General features: G+C 42.3%; 1 protein-coding gene across 10 annotated transcripts in view; it reads right to left on the reverse strand.

Moving 5' to 3' along the window:
• The window catches only part of pyd (zonula occludens-like protein polychaetoid), a 74,512-nt gene that overhangs the window by 9,343 nt on the left and 50,233 nt on the right, over positions 1-14,936 (reverse strand). For all 10 annotated transcript variants that reach the window (XM_046632372.2, XM_046632373.2, XM_046632378.2 and 7 more), the window contains 2 exons: positions 875-1,044; positions 67-269 (listed from right to left, as the gene is read on the reverse strand). In XM_046632372.2, the coding sequence (XP_046488328.1) occupies positions 67-269; positions 875-1,044 (373 nt within the window). The remainder of the gene's footprint in view (positions 1-66; positions 270-874; positions 1,045-14,936) is intronic.

The following is a 14,936-nucleotide window of genomic DNA, read 5'->3' on the forward strand; positions in this document are numbered from 1 at the left end:
AAAATGGAAGTTGAGCTCCAAGAGAGGAGGATTATGATCTCTTCACTCGAGGGCGGCATTACCTACCGTCTTTCTTGTTGTTCCTCGTCAAAGTTAATCTATGACTCTGTGGTACAGATGTGCCCGGAGATCCAGGAACGTTCGCAGAAGCTCGGCGTTTCACTACCAAGAGGACCGTTGATCCAGAGTCTCGAAGAACGCGAACAGCGGCTCCGTAGTCGGCACCCTCCAGGGAAACGCCATTGGCGGATATGATGCGGTCGTTCACTCTGAGGAGAAGTTGTAACGTAACATGATCAACCGATGATTACGGATATTATAAGAGTAGTTTCAGATCTACGACAAGCTTTGGATGAGAAGGTATCTTCTTAAAAACGATTTTTCCCTGATAAAACTCTTTCATCGCGTTGGGGGAGAAGACGCAAGTATGTACGAAGGAACGAAGGAACGAAGGAGTGATTTATCGCTCGTAGAACTCCAGAGAACGTATCTACGGCTAACGTAAGTTAGAGTCTCGGTGCATCGTAAGTCTCGTCGTCGTCCGCGAGACCGAGGAACGCGAAGGTTAAGGTGAAGAGGCGGAATGGAGATCACGGCAAGAAGTGAAATCCCATTAAATTCAGCTGATAACTGGTCATATTCTCGGGGTGGTTTTAGAGTTTGCTCCGCGAAAGATCTCCCTGCAGGTTGAGGCCTTGGGCGAGGTTTATAGAAGAGCAATAACTTGGAATCAGTGGTTGAGAGAGGCGTATTTAACGGTGTACTTTACGGGGAGAATACCATTTTCGTAATTTCAGCTCGTTCACGGACAGTCGAGCCGTTAAACCGATAAGAAAATTCATGAAGTAGGTACCATCACGATGAATAGACTTACTGAAGCTTTCCTTCGGCGGGTCCGGCCTTTAGTACATCAGATATTGCGATCGCGGGATCTCCGTTCGTGAAATGAGGATTGTCCCGACCCCCGGAGACGGCGATACCGAATCCGTAACCGGGGACTCTGGTCACGGTAACATGATGAACTTCCCATCCTCTGTCTCCGACCTGGAACATAAAATCGAACCGTTAATATCACTCGATCCTAATTTGGCCACGGAGTGTTACATGAGAAAAAAAAATGTTTACAAAACTGACGCAATGTTATCTCATAAATCCGCTTATCCGGCCGGCCAATACTTTCCATCTATCGCTGATTATAGTTGTATCGGTTAGCCAGCGCACGTAATGATCGCGAATCACCGTCCAAATTGGTGTTTTTATTATATCCGCTTATATTGAATTCCGCCCATACATATTTGCACGTCTGTTAAATCGGTAAAAACAGTGTGAAATAAAATGGTTCCTTAAAACTTGTAAGTTTATTTCTTTATTTTATTAGACTACGATCGATGAGTTGAATCATTTATGATGAGAAAATTTGGTATTTTTAGCTATGACGTTAAGGAGACAAATGTATCAAAACTGTTTTTTCCCCCGCAGACGTCCCGTGTAGAATTTATTACACTAGCATACATATATGTGTACATACCTGGCGGTCTAAAGTACAACGGAATATGTATTAAGCGTTTTAGAGGAGGCGGAATATACAGCTGGGTGTAATTGAAATTCCCGAGGATTGTCGTGGTGTGCAAGACATCGGTTCAAAGTTCATTCGGTACTCGACGAGCGGATGTTTCAACTGAATCTTTAAATAATAAAAATGCCCTAAACGTTACCGGTTACCCATAGAACAGATTATTTCCAGTTAATAAGTGCCAACTTTTCGGTACAGTAATCCAATGACGTAATATTTTTTGCCAATTGGAATCTACGTTTCGAAAGTTTAATCCCGAACATTAGCCACGAAATAAATTTTACCGCTACACTGACGTAGTTTCATCAAATATAAATAAATAAATAAATAGAAAAAGAACGCAGTTTGCGTATAATAATTACCACCGAGCACGTAAATCCATCGTACATTGTGTGTGAAATTTGTTTCCGTGTCAATATTCAATGATCCGTGTTAATGGATCCAATTTAACTGCAGGGAGAGAGCTGCGTGAACCGTCAAGCTTTTTCATCGGTATCCGTTCTCCGAGGTACGTAAAAACCAACAGGAACCCGTCGGATACTTGCGAAGGAACGTTTTTGCAAGTGCTTAAACGGAACGCAAATCCTCAGATTTTGTAATCCTTCCTCTTGCTAAACGCGGGAAAGTTTCGTTTTTACACGTTACAGTTACAAAGTTGAATAAATTTTCAACAACACGTAAGCCTCTTCCGGTTTTTTTTCCCTAAAAATCTGAGGATGGTCTTATAGTTACGAGATGGGTGAACTGCAGGCGCCATGGTTGAGTTTGGAATCTGTCAGCACCCGACACTCGAAACTCTGAAGAGGATTCGGTGGGTGCGACCGTTGACATTCTAAATAAAATCCAGCAGTCCCTCGGTCGCGTTCATGCGTGTGCACAGTAAAGCCAACTTGATAACATAAACCACCGTACACATACATAGACTGTACGAGTGTAGAGGAGTAAAATGAAGCAAAGTCCACGAAAGATAAAACAACCCACCAAGGAACAATCCAGAAGTCAATTAGTAAGTCGGCCCCATTTTCTTCGGAGAAGCAACCGAATAACAGCCTTCCCAAAAAAATGCATAATACACCCATGCTCTTTGACGTGGACGTCTATTTGGTAGGTTGTACTGTAACCATTATACGGAAGGAATACGAACGAGCTTGGTTGTAATAATTTTACGACGAAAAAGACGAAAATAAATAAATGCACAACACGAGGATAATATGTGCAAAGCCCCATTAGCTGTTGGCGTTTCATGCCGCACAGGTATTGAGATGTGCGTAGGAAATGTATTTGCGGTAAATGATCTGGATTATTTATAATCATCGAACATAGTTTCACATCTTTCCTTTAATACCTAATGTATTCCGTAAACGCAGCGACGATTATCGGGTTTACGCATGCCGTATTCCGAGGGGTTTTACAAGTGGTTGAATGTACATGTCGACATGGTGATTCTCGGTTTAAATAAATTTTAGCGTATAGGGTGATTACTTTATTGCCGTCAGTAAACGATACTCAATAACATGGTAATATGTGTAGGACACTGATTTCTCCGGTATGCTGCTGATCGTAGATAGGTTCAAGAGTGTGTGATAATTACAGGGTCTAGGCTCGCAGGTCGTCTTTGAAATAATACCATAAGACTGTTTACCACCGCAATGAAACTGCAGCGTCGAGAAATTCTTCCTCTATGTCGTTGTGCGTTCGTAAATGTACAGACGAGACATCATTAATTGACGAAGGTGCCTGTTTCCTAGAGTGTATAAGGGCATAGAGCGAAATATAGACGCAGAATATACTTTACGTTCGTGACATGGAAATTCTCGATTACGTGTAACGAGAACAAAAAAACACCGTTATAAGTATGAATACTTTTGTACGAATAAGCGCGTTTTGAATGATACCCAAGTTAAAACGAGGGAAAAACAAAAAAAAAAAAAAATTATATATTTTTGTAACACAGATACGGTGACGCCCCAATTCTGTCAACCACACGCGCCTACAAAAACCAGAACACAAAACACTCAAAATTTTTTGACGGTTCAATTTCAAGTCAAGCGTACATCACCTTTCAGTATGTCAAAACTTTTCAACTTTTTTAATGTTTTTGTTTTCGTTGTATACCATCAAGCTGTTTTTCCATCCACGAAGGAGAAAAGAAACGTGCGTCAGATAAAATATGTCTGAAAGAAATTCATGCGAGACATAGATCTTGTTCGGTGTGATGTCTACGCGTAAGGAAGATATTATCCAACGCGAGACAAAAGCGAATACGTACTACAATACATATACCGCATGAATACCAATAGAGATACTCTTTTCTTCTTTCCTTATCTTCCTCTCTATCGCTCGGTTGTCTCTTTGTACAATTATACAGTTGTGTGTACTCACGGCGAACAGATACGGAAGTTATGACCCCGTTGCAAACCACCGCCATACGACGTTTAATACGTCGGCAACCACACGCGGAGATATCTAATATACAATCAGAGTCTGGGTGATAATTTGCGCCGTCAGGTGGAATGTTACCAATCATTTTATAACACCGGGAAAAAATCCGTTTCCTTCAATATGCAATTATTGCAGGTAATTCAATGGTGGATTTGGTAGGATTTTTTTTGCTTTTGGGGAATTCTTTGTTATAACGAGCTGACTAATGATAAACTACTAAAGAAAACGAAAAAATCATCGGATTAAAGATGTCAGGTCTGTTATTTAAACGTGGCAACAGAGTTTAATATACCATCAAGCGACACACCGTGAGTACATAGATATTCACCGTTCTATTCGCTGCCTTGACAATCAGTAATGGGTACAAGATTAAGTCAGCTGAGTATTTATCGTGATCGTTTGTTCGACATCTGGCACAACAGCTTACCGTATCGTGCATGGTCATTAACTCGGTAAACTTGGTACACCCTGAACTCGAAGAACGCTTGTATCACGCAACATACACACAAGACCGCGTGTAATAATGTAGCTTAATTTGCGTGTTACCACATAAATCGTCAAGTTTTTAGGGGTATAAGTGCGTGTGCGCGTACTGTACACGTGTATACATATATGCGACGAGCAGTGTTTCCGTAATCTCGAAGAATTCCTCCAGCAGAGTCATTGTAGCCGTGGGAAAGTACCTCGCAATTGTGGACATCGTCCCTAGTCATAGTCGTAGTTCTCGTCCTCGGGGCGAGAAGACAGGCCTGGGTCATCATACAGTCTCGTCATAGCTGGTTGTGTTCACATTCGTACAAACCGCAGCCATATTTCCCTCGCATCTGGCGAACACGTGCAGCAGCGTGCATGGTCTGATCCTTTAAGGCTCGAGAGCCTGCAGCAACAGCAACAGCAGCAACCGCGGTGTCGAGATCCATACGAATATGCTTCACGTGTTGCTGCGATTATCGCCGCTGTCATTTTCTCCTCCACGTTTTTTTCTTTTTTTCCTCTCTCTCTCACATTATACCCATTAACCTGTGGCGTAGAGCTACCAGCTATGCACTTGGTGTCGAAGAGTCATGAACTGCAGAAAATGAGTTGCTGCTGCTGCTGCTGCAGTCCGAGTGCGGATCGTCCAACATGTGCACAGGTCGGTTTCTTTTTAGCACCAGTTTGGGTTTATGTTGATATTTGGGGTAATAAGTGATTTGAAACTCTTGACTTGCAGTGCCAAGGGTTGGTTACTTGGTTGATACATCCAAGATACATCTGAACCTAACTTCAGCAACCAAGATAGACAAATATTATCTCTCTATAAAACACCATTAGAGTTAATCCGTGACATCTGTATTTACGATCAAATCACGATCAAGTCTCGCCCAAAATCCACGCTACATAGTTTGAAAGCGGAGGGATTACTGTCTCACGATATAACGATCAAGGGTGCGATTCGTTACGGGTTCGACCTGGTCCACCCAGCTGAAGAACATGGCGTTGCATGTGGAGAAAAGGTGTGCGGAGTCTGAGTTTGGCTTTGATCTCCGCGACGCGCGTGACTTTTTCTCACGCGGACGTCGTGAATCGACGAACGTGCGGTGAACCTGGATCCCACAAAGACTGTTTATATGGTCAGATTTCACCCACAACAGCGTGTGCCGCCTCTTCTCTCGTCGAGACGAACGAGAGTTAATTGGCCGGGCTCGCCGCGACATCGCGAATCGCGTTTTGTAACTGCACTGGCATAATGTATGAGATACGAAGTGGACACAGAGCTGCAATGACCGTCTCCGCAGCGTAAGAACGTACAAATCGTCTGGAAGTAAGTTTGAAATATTTCCGTTTAAGCAGTAAGTCCAATACTGCAATATTGTGTGTTAAAACTGAGGTTAAGAAAGCGCCATCCTGTCAAACAAATCTGATTGCGAGTAAAATATGACCGCGTACTAACACAGAACAAACTCTCTCGAGTCTAGAATCATGAGGAATGCGAAATAAAGTGTATGCAGAAAACACGTGCAGATCGAGTTCTGTTAATTCGCAACAAAAGGTGTCAGGATTAGTGTCGGTGCACATAATATCCAAGCAGCTGGCGTAGGCGCTGCTGCAGATCGAAGAAACTCTACGGAGTAAAAGTAGTCCTGGATACGCGTAGCTTTGATAAAACCGATCTCGTGTAGTGAGCGAACGATGCGTGGCAATTCCAGCCGACAGACAAACTTGGATATATACTTTCTTGGTACCGCGTTACGGTAGTTTACCGTTCAATTTGGTCTGCTCGGCGATTTTCTCTCCTCGACTCTGAATGCACACGCGTAGTTTGTTCTCGCATGTCGCTAGTTATAAGCACACACATCCAAGCTGCAACTAAATAAATCGGTTCGCGATATCGGTCTTCCGTTACTATGCGACTACCTCTTGGCGGTATTTGCGAAATTTTATTTCTAACATCCATACGTGTATTCGTCGAACGCGCCTGCAGTGTGTGGGAATATCCTGGTCTCAAAACGAAGGGAGGTGAGGTTGGCGCTCATTACAGCCACGTTTAAGAGCAACTACTTGCGTGGTGAGATTATGATGAGACTTTCTTACCACTCGCACGAGATCCTCAAGCGGCTTTCCCCGGAGTGAAAATACTCTAGCATCAAGTTTGCAGTATAGCTGTATTATTCCGAGAAAATAACGCCTAGCGTTTTGTCCCTACGATACGAGAAGATATCTGAAACGTGGCCGGTTCGTCTTGATCTCGTATTTGTGGTACAGTCAGGGTGTTACCTCTTCCTCATCTCTTGCCATAAATCCACTCGAAAATTTGCCTAATTTTTCTTTTACTTTATTTTTTTTATTTTCACGTACTTGCGGAAAGTTCACTTAACAAATGTTCGGATGTAACTTGAGAAAAATAAGGATGGAGTTCAACCCTCTCTGACAGTAAGCAGTCAGCGGCGTTGTTTCAGGCGCGCATTCGCTCTTATCGCGCGTTAAGTATTCCGGGACACGTGCAGCAGGCGGACATTGTTTCTACGCCGGAAGTGCAGCGTTAGCTGCCGGTATAAATTTATAAAACGATCCCGAGCCGGGTATAGAGACCCGGCCCTAATGAACCAGTCGCGACTTTACTACCCTGCAGTACCCTGCAGACAACGACACGATCTCTAATGATCTTGTATATTAATAGGTCCAGCACGCAGGTCCGCAAGCCCAGGAATATACTCTCGATGCGCTCCTTCGAATAAAAAATAATTTCATTGCTACTATAACTCTTGTCACGTCACATATTAATCCGTCAAACATTTTGCAAATATTTCTATTCATAAACGCGTTAACATTACAAAATCTGTACAGCAGAAATGTTTTCGAGAACTGCAATAAAAAAAAATTCATATCGAGTAATCGACTCGAGCCCATCATTGAGTGTGAAAAAATACGCCTATGTATACCGCGTACAAACGTGAAAACAAGCAGGTTCGGCGCCTGCGGATAGTCAACCGGAGTTACAATTTTCCATTTCAAAGAACGAAATTGTAACGCCCGGTTGCCTATCTGTAGGCGCCAAGGTGACTTATTTCCACGTTCAGGTCCGGTATAGTATAACGTACACGTATATCCAAGCGGCTATGCGTCGAGGTCTCCGAACTCCGATCAAAGCAGAAGCCAGATGAACGGAAGTCAACCTCGTGCAGACCGGGGGCTTCCTTCCGTCAAGGTAAAAAAAGATATTCTATAAATCTATCAGGCTGTTTAGATTCGAACGAGCGCGTCGTCAGCGGAAATCTCACCGACACATGTACATATAAAATTGTGCGATGGCACGATGACAGTGACATCGGATCGATCAATACCGTAATACACTAAACCTCACCGTGTGACTCGTCGTTTATAGAGTATACGTGCACCGTATACAGGAAGTTTTTCAATAAATGTAATAGCTGTTTTTTCATTGAATTTGAGAAGTGAATTTGATCCATTGAAGCCCGAAGTCATCGGGGTTTGATTATTCTCTTTCTATTTCTCTTTCTCTGTTTCCGTGTGATTATACGTTTCGCTAAATCTCGGTTTTACTATAATATAATTGCATTCATTGTCGGTAAGCGAATCGACGTTCGCAATTATTACGATAAACATAGTATAATTGCGAGGAGAATAATAGTAAATTTTTAGTACCGGAAACCTTCGCTTCGACTTCATCCCCGGGGTAAATATAATAACTGTGGAAAATTCAGCATTGGCATGACGAACTCGTGTATATTTCCTACTCGTGCAGTCGTCCCGGTTTAAACGCAATAAGTCAGAGCCCGGTAGGTAAGACGATACTTTGGCTTTGTGGGGAGGCAGAGGCTCTTGCAGGGCTCGGAATACCTAGAAAAGCGGCCTAAGAAGGATATTACGTCCGTCCCCTCTGATGCGAGCGTACACCCAGATTGTGAATTCCCATTCACTGTGATCTATATCTCACACTGACCATTATACGCGTCAAAGAAATCAAAAGTTGGAAAAAAAAGCATACATGTAATGGCTGTGGTAATTAATAACAGTGATCGGTGTTCGTTTTCACGATTCATTGAATAATAAATGAATCGATCGATCAATTACCGTGCGATAGTTGACGATGGAAAATAAATTTGGCAAACTTGAGTTTTTATGCAAACTGTAATCAGGCGTACCTCAAATTTGAATAAAATTTCTGATGGAATAAAAACCGGTTTACATTCCACGCGTCAAATCAAAATTGCTGTCTTCGATTGATCGGTGAGATAATTCATCGAGACGAATATTAATAGTTGGCTTTTTCGAACGCTGTATACGAATCAAGCTTAAAAAAACCGTGAATCTAAATCAAGCTCAAATCCAGTTTGCTTTGTTCTTGTAGACTGGCAGCTAATTCCATTGTGGCGTATAGAAACAAATTGTATAGATTGACTGTGCAAAAAATTGAATGTTAAAAAAAAAAAAGAAAGAAAAAACATGTCTTACAGTAAGAATGCGTAAAAATATCGAAGTGTCCGGTACGACGTAATAAATATTCATTGATCGACGACGCATGTTGAGTGTGATTTAGATAAGTTGACGACTTGAATCAACGGTGAAAGGGGTTCGTTATATTTCAATAAAAATTTTCTTCGAATTCGATGTAAATTTTATTATTCCACGGAAAAAGTTCGTTAAAATGTCGTTGCATCTTTGAACGGTATTCGAAAACTCGACGCGATCACCGTGTACGTGTAAATATTTCCTCGGGTCTGAGGAGCCGGGGAAGTTGTTGCAGTTCGACGATATTTCATCGGCATCGTGAGCAAAAGGTCGAGACTCGAGATCCCATAAGCGAGGGTGTTTTCTCTCAGCGAGGAGTTCTCATGGTCTCCTCCTCCTCCTCCCCCTCCTCCTTCTCCTCCTCCTCCTCCTCTTCGTTCCTGTTATATAGCTGTACACTCGTCGTCGTGGTCGAGACCGCTCACTATATGCAATATTACGTAGCCAATGGATAGACGGGAGTATCCTAACCCACATTACCCGTCCAACGTCCTCCTCCTCCACCTCATCTGTTAGTACATAGGTGTGCACTCTGCTCTATAAGCGCTTGTTACACGTAGAGAAGAGAAGGCGTCCACACCCAGTACGTGTTCAAATCGTAAAAGATCGTGCAGACTCACTGCGCAATTGTACTTAATGCGATATTTTCCGACAAATGTAGATTGGGTATAAGCTTGTATTTTTTGTTTTTCAAATCACACTCTACATAGAATAAACAACAAGAAGATACATGTAGAACCTCTCCGATAATATGAAAAATCTATTTTTTCCCCGTGCAGTTACAGGTATAACATAAATATCGCGTAAGAGAAAGAACTGTTAAAATACAGATGCGAGAGGTTGGAAAGCGTGAGAATTATCGTACCCCAGTGTCATAGGTCCTATTGAAAATAATCTCACCCCCCCCTCCGATCGGGGGATATATTATAATAAAAATTCATAATTCCGCGTTCGTTCCGGAGGAACGGATGGACGAGAATCGCATAACCATAATTTGTGCGGACCGCTGCACGATCTGATCCTTGCGCAAGATCCCAGCAGCAGCAGCGGCGGCAGCATCATCAACATCGATGTATTTCTACAGAGGTAGTCGAGTGCCTATCTTTCCATCCCTTCCTTTAATCGCAAAATCTTGATCGTTGATTTTTTTACGCCGATTATAACCCCGTGCGCTAATGCCAGGTTAAAGAACCAAGAACCTGCACCGTACATTAAAACATACCGCGATAATCGAGAAGTCAGAATTCCTCGTCCAAAACATGTTGTAACATTCTACGAAATCGTCTCAAAACATCCCTACGTGTCAACAAAAAGTCACAAATCGCTGCAATATAACCGTTTCAAGTCGTGTGAAATATTCTACCGACCATTCGTTACAAATGACGAGAAAAGCATTTGTCACCACTGTGATCCAGTCGAGCAAGTTTAACCGAACGGTATATATAAGAGATAGCGTGTGTCCGCTAGACTCTATAACCGATAGACAAGTAAGCAAATAATCTTGCGAGTCCGATTGATCGGAGTCACGTTGGTAGACTGAGAGAATTTATAAAAGGCAACGTCCGATGACGTAACAAATCGACAAGGACGCGGCAAGGCAACCTGCGTTGGAATCGTTGGAGCGTTTCGTGGCCTCTCAATAGGTACACTGGTTGGCTGGAGCTGGTATTGGCCACTCTCTTTCTCTCTCCCTCTTTCTCTCCGCCTAACTTCAAGTAATACATATCGTTTACACGGGTGCATACTTACACCGTGTACGAATGTATGTACGTGCATAGGTATTAATCTAGTACTCGTTCCTTATCCGGGCTGTTCGAACGCCAGCTACCTACTACATTTCGTTTTCATCAGATTTTGCCCTCGAGGTGGAGAAAAAAAAGTAAAAAATAAGAAGAAAAAATAACGAAGCAATCTTGACTGACTTGTCCGACGAGCCTCCACCTCTCTCTCTCCCTCTCTCACTGCACGACATTAAGACCTCATTTTTTTCCGACTTAAGTATGCGGCTAGTTATTACTGCACGTCTATACGAATTGAAGGCGAAATAAGCATCTAGATAAAAGAATTACTGTTCACAAAATGAATCGCAGTGCCGTTGGATTGGAAAGAATCGATTATTGTTCTTAACTACAGGCAGTGATCCAGTATGAATTCACGGTATCTTTTTGCCGCTCTACGATATTGTACAGAGGAAAATAATCGTTTTGAGAAAATGAGCTTCACAGTCACTAAAAATCGTAACAATGACAAAAATCTGTAGTAAGTCAGTCACCTGTATCGCTAAATTAACCATCAAACACTCATCGATTACATTAGACATTCAATTTCACCGCCACGGCTGATTTGCCTGACGTAAATAATATTACCACACTTCGCTTGTTACATATATATATATATATATATATACTTATATACAAGTACGTCAGAAAAGTGCCTCCGTATAAAATATACAAGCCATTAGATTTACAAGATAAAAGTATTAATCATCGCGTTTGAAAGTTGTTTCCGTATCAACCAACAGTTTCAAGATTATAGATCATACATACAGCTTTTCATTCAGCTGAGTGAGTATATCTGCAGCGTGCTCACTTAGTGGAACGGTTATACCTTAACGTGCGTTACACAGAAAACAGCTGCTGGCATTATCACCTCGCGTTGTTGTAATTAGCGCCTGTAACAGGGGAGCAAAAACGCAATAAAATATCACAGCATTTTGCCAACAAGTAAGAGCAGGTTCATCGACCATGCATAAATTGATCGAATACTTTGTTACGAAAATCCCATAAGCTGTAACTTTATACCATATAAATAAATAATATTTCTGTCAAGCCGTCTTCAGTGCGTATGAATTGAATTCCCGAAAGAACGAACCGCTTCCGGCCTCATATGAGCGAGGTTGACTTTTCTTCTAATTTGAAATTTTCCAAACGATTATGACACAGTGCTGCGTGACACGAACGTTTCGTCAATTCACGTTTCTCCCACGTCGCGAATCCAGGTAAAAAATACCTCTCGATGAAACGCGGGTGTCGAATCAGGCGCACCCTGAGCATCGCTGTGCGGCACAGGAAGAAACGCGACCGCTGTACGATCGGTCGAAAGAAGAACGGAAGGAGAAAAAAATTAAATAAAAAAAAAAAAAACCACACGATAAGGCCAAAGAGGGTCACGTTTAGAACAGGGCGCATTATTCCATGGGTACCAATGCAAATTAGTTTTTATTAATACAATTACAATATACAATGAAAATCAACCGCAAACGCGTACGAGTCGTACGTATCGGTATACCAATTGCAGGTAGTCAATACATTTGCAGAATCTTGATGGTGCGATAAGTGCGAGTGTTTTAGCATTTGACTCAAGGGCCTGGAGATTGCCGCCTCCCTTTCACCGCTTATAAGTTATAAAGCGCGGCAGAAACGCGTTCACGTATCGTACAGTCACTGTTCCAAGAGGAAGGCGTCTCTGTCCGAATCAACCGCAACCGGAGGCTTTGCTCGTGGTGCCTCTTTCAGCTTTGAACGTATCAATTATACGGCCACTACACCCGGCTGGCTCCCGCCATTACCGCCGTACAAACACCATGTGGATGGGTTTAAACGTGCTATACGGAGAGTTTCGTGATAGCGGAAAATTTTCAAGAAACCGATTATGTGGATTACACATCGCATACACGCACACACACACACACATCATATATATATACATTACACGCGATATATGTATTTCAAAAGGTACAACAGAGGTATTATAAGAGGCACCGTAATATTTAATAACTACCCTATTCAGACCTCATTATATGCGAGGATATAATACCGTGGCAGAATAACATCACGGTAGCTTCTTACCTGTGTTGTCATTATTCACGAAACGTGTGTTTCGAAGACTTCAACAATATAATCGCGTCATCATGCGGTGTGTAACTGACGTGTGGCGAAGAAGTATAGAAGACCAATTTCAACCTGGAGCAGTCAAGAAGTGCGCAATCAGGTTACTTCTGAGGCACCGATCACACGATGCGGAAATTCGGCGTTGGAGGGGGGAAAAAAAAACAGAAAAAGCGAGAACGATTTTTAAATCGAATATAATGGATTAGGGTTCTACGAAAGTTCACCCGATTCGTACAACGCGTACGAAATTTCTCGTTCCGGTGTTTCTAAAGTCTGCAGACTGAAAAAAATTGAGAAAAATTGAGAAAAAAATCAGTGCGACTTTCATCATCTGGCGCAAAACGCGCTTCGTTGTGTCAAAAATTGAAATATCCCAGTAATTTCCTAAATTCCGTTATCGGAGAAACTATGACAAATGAGAAAGACGCGCAGGCACTCATCGTCGGCTGACACAGTAAGCACTAGTTTAACAATGCGGCGTTAACATCGAATCTCAATCTCCCTCCCTCCTCGCTCTCTTTCTTCCTTTCAACGAAAATTAGCATCAGCAATTACAAAGTACGGAATGCGTTGGGCGTCAAGATACGTAGGTAAGAATAAAAAAGAAACAAGAATGGTGAAAAGCAGCAGCGTCCCAGCTCGGCTCTTCCAAGAAGGTGACCCAGATCTATCGGAGAGTCCGGAGGTTTGCAGGTTCGGACAAATCGAGCATTCCACCGACGTGTCCGAACCTGTCGTTGAACCGAAAGCCGCACTGCACCACGGGCAAGGTTCCCAGAGACCACCTCCCAACGTCTCGTTTGCAGGCGTTGTTCTTTATTGGGTTAGCAGCGTTGCAGGCATGCCGAAGCTGATCGTGAGCACAACGCTCCGCAGGTCAAACTTCGAAGAGCGTTGATTACGAAATCGTGAAACGGTTCGTTAGGCATCCGGTTTCTTTGTTTCGGTTCTGCCCCTCATACTCGCGAGCTTTTTTCGGTGAGAGAATTTTGTATTTCAGTATACACGTAATGACCTCCTCGTTCTATTTCGCGATGTTTCGTTCCTTCTTCCTATATTCGTGTAATAATACGTTGTTGTTTTTTTCTTCTCCTTCATTCGACTGGGATTTAGCAAGTAATTTGTGTAGGCGGTATAATACGGCTAAAAAATATACATGTTCACGTTACAATCGTAGTTCATCTCAAGAATCTAATTACTCGTTCGTCGGCACTCGAATTGAGAGGTTGACGAAAAGTGAACGTTAAACCGAATTTCGTCGAAGGTGTGAACATTTTTTTTTTCCGTGCCGATGCGCAAAAACCAGGAGAGGATCAGGAGAGAGAAAGAGAGAGAGAGAAAACAAAAATTGGAGAAATATCACATACAAGATTATACGGCATACAGAGAAATAACGAAACCTTTAACGAGTAACGCAATTTAAAACATCCTCGTTAACTGTTATTATATACTACTAATTAAACGCTAATTAAAACGCGAAGATACATGTGTACTACAAATGGTTACATAACAGAGTATCGAGGATGGTGATTAGAATATTCGTCGAACAAAAAACGAGGCGATAAGAAAACGGTACGCAGACAAACCGTGTGAAGGGGAAAAAAAAAAATCAAAAAAAAGATGTACAACGAGAACGTAAAAAGTCGATTGAGGTTGGTTAATAAGTTGTGTACACCATAAGAGTGCAAGCAATTTCTTGCACGTGGCTAAACGTTTCGCACAACATAAATTCGAGTAGTAACGCGCGTTAGTTCGTTAAATCTATTTATTATATGCCCGAGTATTACAGGCACATAAAACGTTACACAGAGATAGAAGAAAGTTCAGCGAAGCGTAATGCAAGGTGAACCAACAGGTGGTCCTGTTCCCTGTAGTAATAACTATATGCCTGAACGCATCAACGGATAATCGATGATAACTGTTGTTGACTTCAGTTAATATTACCATTAATTGAATGGATTATACATCAAGATACGAGAGGAAGCGCACTACTGATCACGCTGCGAGCCGCACAACGT

This window comes from Neodiprion pinetum, chromosome 6 (genome assembly GCF_021155775.2).
Source record: "Neodiprion pinetum isolate iyNeoPine1 chromosome 6, iyNeoPine1.2, whole genome shotgun sequence".
NCBI classification, from domain to species: domain Eukaryota; kingdom Metazoa; phylum Arthropoda; class Insecta; order Hymenoptera; family Diprionidae; genus Neodiprion; species Neodiprion pinetum.